Here is an 11455-nt window from a genome sequence, read left to right as displayed (position 1 = left end):
CGAGGCCGAGGCCGGGGCCGGGGCCGGGGGCGCGGGGCGGGGCGGGGCGGGGCGGGGCGGAGCGGGGGCGGGGCGGACGCTGCGGGCCGTTGGAGGCTGGGGCCGGGGCCGGGGGCGCGGGGCGGGGCGGACGCTGCGGGCCGTTAGAAGCCGGGGCCGGGGCCGGGGCGCGATGACTCAGCAGGGGGCGGCGCTGCAGAGCTACAACAACGAGCTGGTCAAGTGTGAGCGCGGCCGGGGCGCGGGGGAGCCGGGCCGTGGGGGGCACCCAGCGCTTACAAGGGACATCGAGTGGTGGGCCCAGGCCAGGCCTCACGGCAAAGTCAGGGCTGGGCGCGTCCCCAGGCAGCGGCTGGGGCTGGGATCGGGGCCTGGGTTGCCCGCCCCGCCCTGCAGGTGGTGCCCCGGGGGATGCCTCGCCCGCGGCGCGTGCTTGCGGGGTGGGCCCCGTGCACGACGTGGGGAAGAAGGAAGGTGAAGGGTCTGGGTAGCCCTGCCCCGCCGGTGTCCCAGGAGGACGTGCCTCGCCCACGGCACATGCCCGAAGTGGGGAAGAAGGAAGGTGAAGGGTCTGGGTTGCCCTGCCCCCCCCAGTGTCCCAGGAGGACGTGCCTCGCCCATGGCACATGCCCGAAGTGGGGAAGAAGGAAGGTGAAGGGTCTGGGTTGCCCTGCCCCGCCGGTGTCCCAGGAGGACGTGCCTCGCCCACGGCACATGCCCGAAGTGGGGAAGAAGGAAGGTGAAGGGTCTGGGTAGCCCTGCCCCCCCCCCCGGTGTCCCAGGAGGATGTGCCTCGCCCATGGCACATGCCCGAAGTGGGGAAGAAGGAAGGTGAAGGGTCTGGGTTGCCCTGCCCCACCGGTGTCCCAGGAGGACGTGCCTCGCCCGCGGCATGTGCTCGCGGGATGGGCCCTTAGCTGTCTGTGGCCCTGACTCGCCTCCTGCCCCAGGTATCGAGGAGCTGTGCACCAAGCGGGATGAGCTGAGCCATCAGATCCAGCAGGAGGAGGAGGAGAAGAACAAGCTGCAGAACGACATCCGGCTCCTGACGGAGAAACTGGCCCGCGTCAACGAGAGCCTGGCTCGCAAGATGGCCACCCGCAACGAGTTTGAGAAAACCATTGCCGAGACCGAGGCTGCCTACACAAAGGTATCTGGCCTCTGGAGGCAGGGGGATTGGATTTCTCCAAGGCAGCCCCTTACACTCTGGGGGCTTGTGTGTTACTGCGAAAGCACAGAGGCAGGGCCTCTGTCTGCCCTTAGTAAGGCCTCATGTCTAGATCAAGCCCTAAACTGCAATCGAGAGCCAGGGGAAAGCAGGGCTTTGTGCTGGGGCTAAACTAGGTTCAAGTCATTCCTCGGCCAAAATCCTGCTGTGGCCTACAAACAGCTCTGCGAATGTGAGTTAAGTTTACTGCTGCACACCATGGCCTTCCTCTTGGGTATGGCACTTCCCACCTTGGGAAACACTCCAGCTAAGGCTTCTCCACAGCTCTCCCAAAAGAGGGTTACTGCTGCCAGAAAAACAATACTCAAACTTGCAAAAACCAGGCACTGCACAGTTTGAACATGGGACCTTCAGACCCACACCGCTGCCCTCTGCCACTTGACTGTGTTGCGGGTGGCTTGCTGGTCAGCATTAGAACACTGGGAATTGGGATTCCTGGGCTTTCCTCCTGGTTCTGGAAGGGCAGTGTGGCCTGTTGGTTAGAATAACAGTGACAGACAGGATAAGCAGGCTTGGCACATTCATTTCAGAAGGCAGATTGGGTGAGACTTGGGGGTTTGAGATTGGCGTTATGTTTCCTGCTCCACCTGAAGTGCCCTAGTGCAACCTCAGATTTCTTTCTTTGAGAGCCTCATGTGTTCCCACTATTCGCTAATGATGAGCAGGTGGAACCCTCCTGAAAGCTGTATCCCTTGGGCTCCTGTGCACCCACCTCCCAGGGAAGTCATCCCTCACTGCTTCCACTCCATCGTCATCAACACAGAGAGCAGAAGCAACCCTCTGCCATGGTTGTTGCTTTCCTAACCCCATTAGGCTTAGTTTGCCAAAAATGTACGTCCATATAACTTTAGTTTGGATCTTAGGTAAATAGTATGGTTTTATAGTGTCTCTGAAAAGAGATATTTCCCCAACTTTTTAATGTTCAAGCCTCCAGGCTTGCCCCATCACTAGGACTACATCTGGGCTGGACTCCCAAAAGGTGTTTGTTGCAGGGCATACCTACCATGTAGCACCCCCTCCTGACTTAGGGTTGGCACTGCAGGCACTCCCTGCCTCAGTTGCTCTTCTCTCAGGGCCCTTAAGAACTCCACAAAGTCCAAGAGAGTGTGAGATGAAATTCCTCTGCTGCAGTTCTACTTTATTAAATACAAATAAACCTGAAATCCAATCTCTGCCCTGGGCCTCAGGGGTTGCCCAGCCCTCCTGTGGACTCTAGCACACCTCTGCTTATGAGAGTTTCTCTTTCTGTCAGCACCTTTCTGCAGCTGAGTTCCAATGATTGTTTATGAGGCACAGGTGTTCTTTATTCAATTAACTGTCTCTTTCCCTTTAAACTAGCTCCTCATGGGTAGCCTGGGTTCAGACTCCCCTTAAAGGAGCCAGCAACTCTGTGCAGTGTTATAACAGATGTGCATTGTGCCCACTGATCTCCCAAACTGGATGCCTGTGTCCAGCGCTTAATTTCTTTTCTGTCCTGTAAAACTCCTTCCTTGGCCCAGTGTGCCACCCATAAGGCTTTTACCTCCCCACCAGGACTGCTGGCTCTGGCACACCTCATGGGAGAGGACCTTATGGCTGTTGAACCTCTGGATGGCTAGAGTTCTGTGCACCACTGGGAACAACCTTCCTCTGCACTGAAACTTACAGCAAGCGGGGCTAAGCTGTCAATTCCAGCCATGGTATCAGCACTGACCTCAGCTTGGGGCTCAAGTGCTGAGTCTGGAATATCTGAGACCCTTCCATGTGGTGTAACCGAGATGTAGCACAACACACCACATGTGGACAGCCTGACCAGTCTGAATTTGTCTAGCTTCAGCAGCTAACATCAGACTGGGAATATGGCATACCTTTTTAACAGTGAGGGTCATTAACCATTGGAACAATTTAGCAGGCTGACAGAGGACCTTTCATAGATTCCAAGGCCTGAAGAGATCATTGTGGTCATCTACCTTGACCTTCTGTATAACACAGGACAGAGAACTGCCCCACAATCATCCTTACAGCAGAGCTTTTAGAAAAACATTGTCTTGATTTAAAAATTTTTACTGATGGAGAATCCACCACAACCCTTGGTAAATTGATCTGGTGGTTAATTACTCACTGTAAAAAAATTACACTTTATTTCCAGCTGAATTTGTCTAGTTTTCAACTTCCAGGTATTGGATCATGTTAGACCTTTCTCCGCTAGACTGAAGAGCCTGTCATCGATTATTTGTTCCCTGTGTAGGTACTTAAAAGCTGTAATCAAGTCACTCCTTAACTTCCTCTTTCTTTAGCTAAATAGATTCAACCCCTTGAGTTCATCACTCTAAGGCAGGTTTTCCAATCCTTTAATCATCTCATGGCTCTTCTCTGAACCCCCTCCAATTTATCAACATCCTTCTTGAATTGTGGACACCAGAACTGGACACAGGATTCCAGCAGCAGTCGCACCTGTGCCAAATACAGGGTAAAATAACCTCTCTGCTCCTACTTGAGATTCCCCTCTTCACGCATCCAGGGATCGCATTAGTCCTTTTGGCCACTGCATCGCACTAGGATGTTCAGCTGATTATCCACCACAACCCCCAAATCTTTTTCAGAGTCACTGCGTCCCAGGATAGAGTTCCCTATCTTGTAAGTGTGGCCGACATGCTTTGTTCCTAGTTATGTACATTTACATTTCGCCGTATTAAAACACATACTGTTTGCATGTGCCCTGCTTATTGAACAGTCCAGACCTGTGCCCAGGTGACCTGTCCTCTTCGTTATATACCAGTTAGAGGAGGGTTCCATAGCTTGCATCTGGGAGTGCCATCCCATGAGTGTGAATGCACAGGGGCAACTCTTGAAGATCAACAGTTACTGTTAAGTAACCTCTCTGTCTACCTCAGGGAAGAGATATGGGGCCTTGGCCAATAGTAAGGGTTTTGAAGGGAACAGAAATAGCAACAGCATGCCGTGAAAGAGGAGAATTGAACATGAAGGCTCCTGGCTCTAACCCCAGTGCACAGTCCCCTAGGGTACAGGGTGTTGTGCAGGCGTTTCTCTCTCATCCCTGTCTACCACCTTCTCCCACTGGCATTCCATGCATGGCTCAGAGTGCCTTATCCATTCCTAGCAAAATCTGCGATTGTCTCTGGGCCCTGCACAGCTCTGGATAAGGACTCTTACTCATATGGTACTTTGAACCCTCCTTATGCTTAGGACAGCCTCATGGCTCCAGGGTGTGCTTGCTGCTGTCTCACACAGGGCAAAAGCTTAGGGAGGGGTAAGGTGCTGTGATCTTCCTAAGGAACACCTCAAGGCAGAGTTAAGGCTCTTTGGGTGTGTTGTGTGGGAATTGTCACCTGAACTGCCTTTCCTGCTGCTACGGTGTTTGAGTTTTGGGAATGGAAGTCTCCCGTTCTGGAAGGATGTGAGGAACACCGGGCTGGGCTGCATACCAGCAGCTTTCACTCCAAGGTGAATGAAGCTTTGGGTGTGTCCGTTACCAGCACTCTGCCGCTATCATAGATACTCAAACATTGTAAAAGACAAGACTTGAAAACCCTGCTCAACAGGGGTGAGTGAGGCCCTTTTCTTTTCAAGTGTGTGGGGTGGGGGCAAGAGGCAGTGCCTGCAGAGAGCAGTTGAAGCAAATAGTTCTGCAGTGGTGGGGTCAGGCAGGGGAAGGTAAAATAGGGCTTAGCCTGGGCCACTGCTCTCCTCCTGGACCCAGAACTTTGCAGACCCCCCCTCCCCCGCCCCAGGGCACTAGTACCCATGCAGCCTCCCCCTCACCTCAGCCATGTAGCCTTTGAGAGAGACTGCAGGGAGGAGCCAACTAGAGAGTGAAGCCTCTGCAGCTGCAGGACAGGTTCAAGAAGGCACCTGGGGTGCTGATGATGGCATGAAAGTCCCACGCTGGATTCCCTGTACTACGATGGAGTGACTTCTTCCTCCCCACCTCCCTTGTCTTTCCCTTTTAGTTATTCCCCCTCCCCCTCAGAACACTAACTGAAGGTTTAGAACAACAAAACCAAACCAAAAACCTGGGGGAACTAAGGTGCTATTTGCTGCCTCACATCACTTGTGCATTCTGTCCCTTTCCCTGTTGCTCTTCACCTTACTCTACAGCTGGTGCCTAGCACAATGGGGCCCCTTATAGAATATCAGGGTTGGAAGGGACCTCAGGAGGTCATCTAGTCCAACCCCCTGCTCAAAGCAGGACCAATCCCCAATTTTTGCCCCAGATCCCTAAATGGCCCCCTGAAGGATTGAGCTCACAACCCTGGGTTTAGCAGGCCAATGCCCAAACCACTGAGCTATCCCTCCTTCCCGGTGGCCTCTAGCTACAACCATACCAGAATAACCCTGATAATGAATAACAGTGCCATCTACTGCTGAGGAAGTTCAGCTTCCATTTTAAAAAGAGTTCTTCACCAATATGCTTTAAACTAGTCCCCATGCCAGGGCTGTGTGCTGGAGTGTGCAGACAGATCACTCCAGTGCCTCTGCTCCAGCTCCCCAAGGTGGCAACAGGATGAAAATTACTAGGTTCTGGTTAGTTTCATGGCTAAGGTTTCTCACCCTCTGGGGGGTGGTGGAAATATGAATAATCTGGGCCAATGGGAAAGCTGGGACACTGGTATTCACACAGAGGGCACCCAAAACCAGAGAGGGGCAAAGGGGTAGAGTAACAGCAGGTTTATAACGAGGGCAGAGGAGGAAGATTGCTCCTTCCCTCCCGCAGAGAGCAGCCAGGAATGGGAAAGGAGGGCTACTTCTGCCTTCCACCTGCTAGAGCAGGAACAGGCACTTATTAGAGGTGATGAGTGGAGTCGGTCATGGGAGGGTTCCACTAGGAATCCCAGCCCTCTCCTTAGCCACTGCCATTGGTGGGGGGCTGAGCTTCTCTGCAACTGTCAGTTAAGCCCTATATATATAAAGCAAACTGAGCATGGTATTTGGCTCCTGAGCATAATGAAAAGTGTTTCTGCCCCAGCCTTGCATGTCCTGAGCTCTGTCTGGTTAACGAGACCTCTAGAGCATATTCTCAGTCTCACACTGGTGAGCACCAGTGCCGCCTCCTCTGGTCTCCACTGACTGGTGCTACTTGCTATTATCTTAGCTTCATCACCTTGCTGTCTCCTTTTGTGTCATTGTCAAATCCCAGGCTGAAGCTGGTTGTCCTCTCCCAGCCTCTTCCTCAAAGGCTGAAGCTTGAAAAATTCATGCATGAAAATGGAAATGTTGATTCTGTTACAATAGTTATTCCTATTTTAAGAACACACTTTGGTGAGACACTGGTAAAACTCCCATCCACACAGTGTAATTGGCTCTGAATTTCAGTAAGTAACTGACATTTGGGGATGTCAGTGACAAAATACTTGGCAGATCTCTGCAAGCCCCATCCCTGTGACTGTTGGGACGGTTCTGGAGAGTCTGGGCCATGCCCCACCTTGGCCAAAAGTGTCATTTCTGTGCAAACTGATGCTCCACATCACCCCTAAGTCTACTGAGCATTTTCTGTGTGAGCAAACAAAAAAAAAAGGCCATTTTCTGCAAACGCAGCTGATGTTTTGTCACAAGTTATTTTAAAAACAATTACAACTACTAGTGAGCCCCTGTTGCATCCTGTCAGTCCTGTGCGTTGTGGGCTGTCTGGGACATGGACTGTCTGCAAAACACCTAGCACAATAGGGCCGTGACCCTTGGCTGGAGTTCTAGGCACTACCATAAATCAAATAAGTAATAAAGATCTACAGAAAATCTAGCTTCTCAGGCAATTTGAGAACGGGAAAATGGCCAAATATATCAGAACTGCTTGGTAGCAGTAGTTGAGCTAGCTGTTGTCTGGTCTTTCTGGGAGCTGTACACAGCTGCAAGGGGTACTCTGCACTTTCTGTGGGAGAACGTGCCTTCTGGAGCTGGCATAGCTCCGTTCTTTTCCTTCTGAACTCCAAGCTGCCATCTCAGAAAGGCCAGCTCCGAGTGTTCCCAGGCTTGTATGAATCCACCCATGGCTGCCAGGATTGTAGGTTATTCCTACAGCTTTCTTTCTACTTGTAATGACCCCTCAGGCTAACAGTTACAGGGATATGGTGCTTGTGGTGATCAGAGATGTTTGTAATCTGTAGCCAGTTAAATGCAGTTTCTTATTCAAGGAGCTCTTGCAAAATGGAAATGACAAGTCATATCAGTTTGCACAGAAATTAAACTTTGGACTAGGGAGGGCATGGGCCAGGCTTTTCAGAATTGTCCAGCAGTCACAGGGACATAGCTTGCAGTGACCTGGGAAGTATTTTGTCACTGACACAGCCTCAAATCTCAGTTACATATTGAAATCAAGACAATTACGCTGGTGGGGCAGGTGGGATCAGGGTTTTGTTTGTGCTCAGAAGCGTGCATTATTAAAATGAGGAATAAATGTTTAGAAATTTCATCACAATGGAAATTTAACATTTTTATGCATGATTTTTTTTTTAACTAGGTCAGCCTGTGAATAAAGAGAAGTCAGTCCTTTCTCAGGAAAAACCAAGGAGGAGGAAGTGCTCTCCATCCATTAGCTCTGTGGTTAGAGTGCTCACAGTTTGTAGGGGAGCTGGGTTAAATCTCCATGCTGCCTGAGTCAGACCAGGGGCTTGAAGTTGGATTGCCCATGTCCCAGAAGAGTGCCCTAGCCCCTGAGACATAGGAACAGCGGGGCTCTGTTTCTTCTGTTGAAGCTGTTCCTGTTCATATGAAACACTTCAGTAGCCATTGGAGTCTAAGACTGGATGTCTAACAAATACATTCGAGTTCAACTCCAAGTTACTGGTTTGATGCAGGAATCTCTGGGTTATGCTGCAAGTCAGATTGGATGATCAGGGGTCACTTCTGGCCTTAACATCTATAAATGACAGTTTGCACCAGTTACATTTTTAACTGTTTTTAAGCAAATTACCTTTGTTAATATTGCTAGATGCTAAGGCCAAAAGGGACCATTGGGACCATCTAGTCTGACCTCCTGCATAACACAGCCAGAGAACATTCATCCAGTGATTCCTGCCTTGAGCCTGGAATGTGAGTCTGAGCTAGAGTGTATTTCTCAGGAAGAGACCCCCAGGCTTGAGTTAAAGGCTCTTGAGTGCTGAGACTCACTGACTCCCTTGGCAACTTATTCAAAATCGAGCTCAGGCTAAGAGAAATGTTCAGTTTCCATAAAATGAAGTAACTTGTTTCCCACCCTCCCAGATCCTGGAGAGTTCCCAGACGCTGCTCAATGTCCTGAAGAAGGAAGCTGGGAATCTGAGCAGAGCCACAGAACTGAAAAGTAGCATCACAAAGGAGAGCTGAGCATTTGGACTCAAACATTCTGGCAGTCACTCTGGGGAGCTGCAGCGCCTTCGTGCCCTGGCCCATGCTGGTATTCTAATCTAGGGGCTTGGAGTGGAAGCAATGTCTAATAAAGTCTTTGTTTTGCAAATGTAAGTGTTTGTTGCAGCGCCAGGTGGGAATCCATTCCAATTCAAGCCCCATCCAGCAAAACTCCGGATGGGTGCGTAACAAGTGTCACTTAATGGGGTCATGAGGCTGTGGAAGTGCAACTGTGCCTAGAAGCAGCAGCCTCAGGCCTGGGAAGAAATGCAGCTTGGGACTTTAGCACTTTCCCCTTCAGACAGTTCCTCCTGGGGGATTGTGCACGACTGCGTGCCCGCAGACAATACCGCCCGGCAGAATTCCTGTGCTTCCCTGCAGAGAATGGGGGGTGGATGTAGGGATGACCATGGGTGCAGTTTTGGGGGAGATTTGTGCCCCCGCCCAAGGCAAGGCACAGGGTTACATGATACTGCCCCCTCCCACAGAGCTGCCCTGCTGAAGGAGGCTGCCTCTAGGCTTTGCTGAATCTGCAGCTGAATGCCACCTCCTGGGTCCTAGGGTCAGTCGGGTTCCCCTTGTGTGTGTTGGGAGCCTTCCTGTTTTCTGTGTAACAGTGAGTGCCGGCTGGGGGGAAGAAGCAGTACAGTAGGGAAGGAAGGGGGTGGAATAGAGCAGGGGCAGGGGCACATGGGAGTGAAATAGAGAAGAAAAGGGAATAGGGGAATTGCAGGGGGAAGCCAGAGCCTGGCATGCAGTGTCCCCTCAGCAGCAGCTAGGGCTCCCCTGTTAAGCAGGCACATCAAACCCTCACCCTGACAAGCCCTACCCCCCCTACACCTGGACCCCTCTGACAAGCCCGCCACCCCACCCAGCTGCACCTGGACCCCCATCCCATCAAGCCCCACTCCCTCAGCACCCAGACTCCCCCACTGAGCCCCAACCACCTTCACCTGGATCCCCTGCAGAGTCCCATTGTTCCTGCACCCAGAACCCCACAGTAAGCCCTGTGCATCCAGATCTCCCACTGAGCTGCCTGCACACAGATTGCCCCACACAGAAACCTCTCACCCCACATCTGGATCCCCCCTACAGTAAGCCCTTCCACACTTGGATCCTGCTGGGCTGAGCTTGCCCACCCACACCTTGTGCACCTGGCACAGAGGGGCAGGGCCCCAGGGTGTTTCTGGGGCAGGACCAGCCCTTTCACTGTGTCAGGGTCAGGTGCAGCCTCACTGCCAAGTCCCTGTACCGGGGGAGGTGAGGGCTTCAGGGTGATGACCCACCTCCATGCAGGCAGCAGTCTGTGCTCCCCAGTTCCATGCTGGAGCCACATTTATTTATTGACAAATAAAATTTGCAGAATTTTAAAATATTGTGCATGTAATTTTTATGCACCAAATTCCCTCAGGCGTAAGACAGTGGATGGTTTGCTTTGACAGGAGCAGTGGAGGGAGCAGGGCACAGTGTGTTCCCACGATGCAGCAGGAAGGGAGGGGATGGAGAAGCTGGGGCTGGCTGGGAGGTGCCACCAGCAGAGTACACCCTGGAGCTAGGAGGGTAGCCCTTCAAGACAGGGAGCAGAAGCACTCGGAGCTATGGCACCTCCCCCTCCCAAGAGACCCTAGATCACCACCTCCCGCCCTGCTGGAGAGGAATGAAGTCTAGACCAGCAGTTCTCCACTGGGGGTCTGCAGCCCCCTGCAGGACCATAAGCCCTTTGAGGGGGGCTGCAGGACCCCATGAGGCTGAAATCCCCAAGCCCCAATATGGGGCTGAAATCCCTGAGCCCTCGCACCCCTGAGCACCGGTTGCCTCCCCCCATTGCAGTGCCAGAGCGGGCCAGTCCCAGGGGAAGTTCCACACCCCCCTCTTCCTCCTGTCCCTGCTCTCAAGACCCCAGCCCCTGGCCACGTCAGAGGAGGGAAGCCAGAGTTGGGCAGTGTGGGCAGCTGCTGCCCTGGCTGGTGTCATGGAGCAGGCAGCCATGGCATTTCCCCATCTGCTGCTGGTGCCTGCAGTTTTGGCTGCTCCTCAGCTCATGCAGCTGTTATGAGCTGCCCAGGTAGGGGGACCCCACTCTGTGGCCAGCAGAGCCCTTGGGGAGCAGTGACCACAGGGGAGCCCTCCAGGCACACAGCCCCCAGCTACCTCCTCCCTGCACCCTGAGCCACCCCCCAGCCCGCCCACAGCCCCTAGCTACCTCCTCCCTGCACCCTGAGCCACCCCCCAGCCCGCCCACAGCCCCCAGCTACCTCCTCCCTGCACCCTGAGCCACCCCCCAGCCCGCCCACAGCCCCTAGCTACCTCCTCCCTGCACCCTGAGCCACCCCCCAGCCCGCCCACAGCCCCTAGCTACCTCCTCCCTGCACCCTGAGCTACCCCCCAGCCCGCCCACAGCCCCCAGCTACCTCCTCCCTGCACCCTGAGCCACCCCCCAGCCCGCCCACAGCCCCCAGCTACCTCCTCCCTGCACCCTGAGCCACCCCCCAGCCCGCCCACAGCCCCCAGCTACCTCCTCCCTGCACCCTGAGCCACCCCCCAGCCCGCCCACAGCCCCCAGCTACCTCCTCCCTGCACCCTGAGCCACCCCCCAGCCCGCACACAGCCCCCAGCTACCTCCTCCCTGCACCCTGAGCCACCCCCCAGCCCGCCCACAGCCCCTAGCTACCTCCTCCCTGCACCCTGAGCTACCCCCCAGCCCGCCCACAGCCCCTAGCTACCTCCTCCCTGCACCCTGAGCCACCCCCCAGCCCGCCCACAGCCCCTAGCTACCTCCTCCCTGCACCCTGAGCCACCCCCCAGCCCGCCCACAGCCCCTAGCTACCTCCTCCCTGCACCCTGAGCCACCCCCCAGCCCGCACACAGCCCCTAGCTACCTCCTCCCTGCATTCTGAGCAGTTTTCA

General features: G+C 54.0%; 1 protein-coding gene across 1 annotated transcript; it reads left to right on the top strand.

Moving 5' to 3' along the window:
• The first annotated feature begins 85 nt into the window (after positions 1-85).
• Positions 86-8657, top strand: SSNA1 (SS nuclear autoantigen 1). Its single transcript, XM_037879546.2, has 3 exons — positions 86-224; positions 951-1150; positions 8426-8657. The coding sequence occupies exons 1-3, from the start codon at positions 173-175 to the stop codon at positions 8525-8527; spliced, it is 354 nt and encodes a 117-aa protein (XP_037735474.1). The 5' UTR covers positions 86-172; the 3' UTR covers positions 8528-8657.
• The last annotated feature ends 2798 nt before the right edge of the window (positions 8658-11455 follow it).

This window comes from Chelonia mydas, chromosome 16 (assembly GCF_015237465.2).
Source record: "Chelonia mydas isolate rCheMyd1 chromosome 16, rCheMyd1.pri.v2, whole genome shotgun sequence".
Lineage (NCBI taxonomy): Eukaryota > Metazoa > Chordata > Testudines > Cheloniidae > Chelonia > Chelonia mydas.
This window is presented reverse-complemented; position numbering and strand designations above follow the sequence as displayed.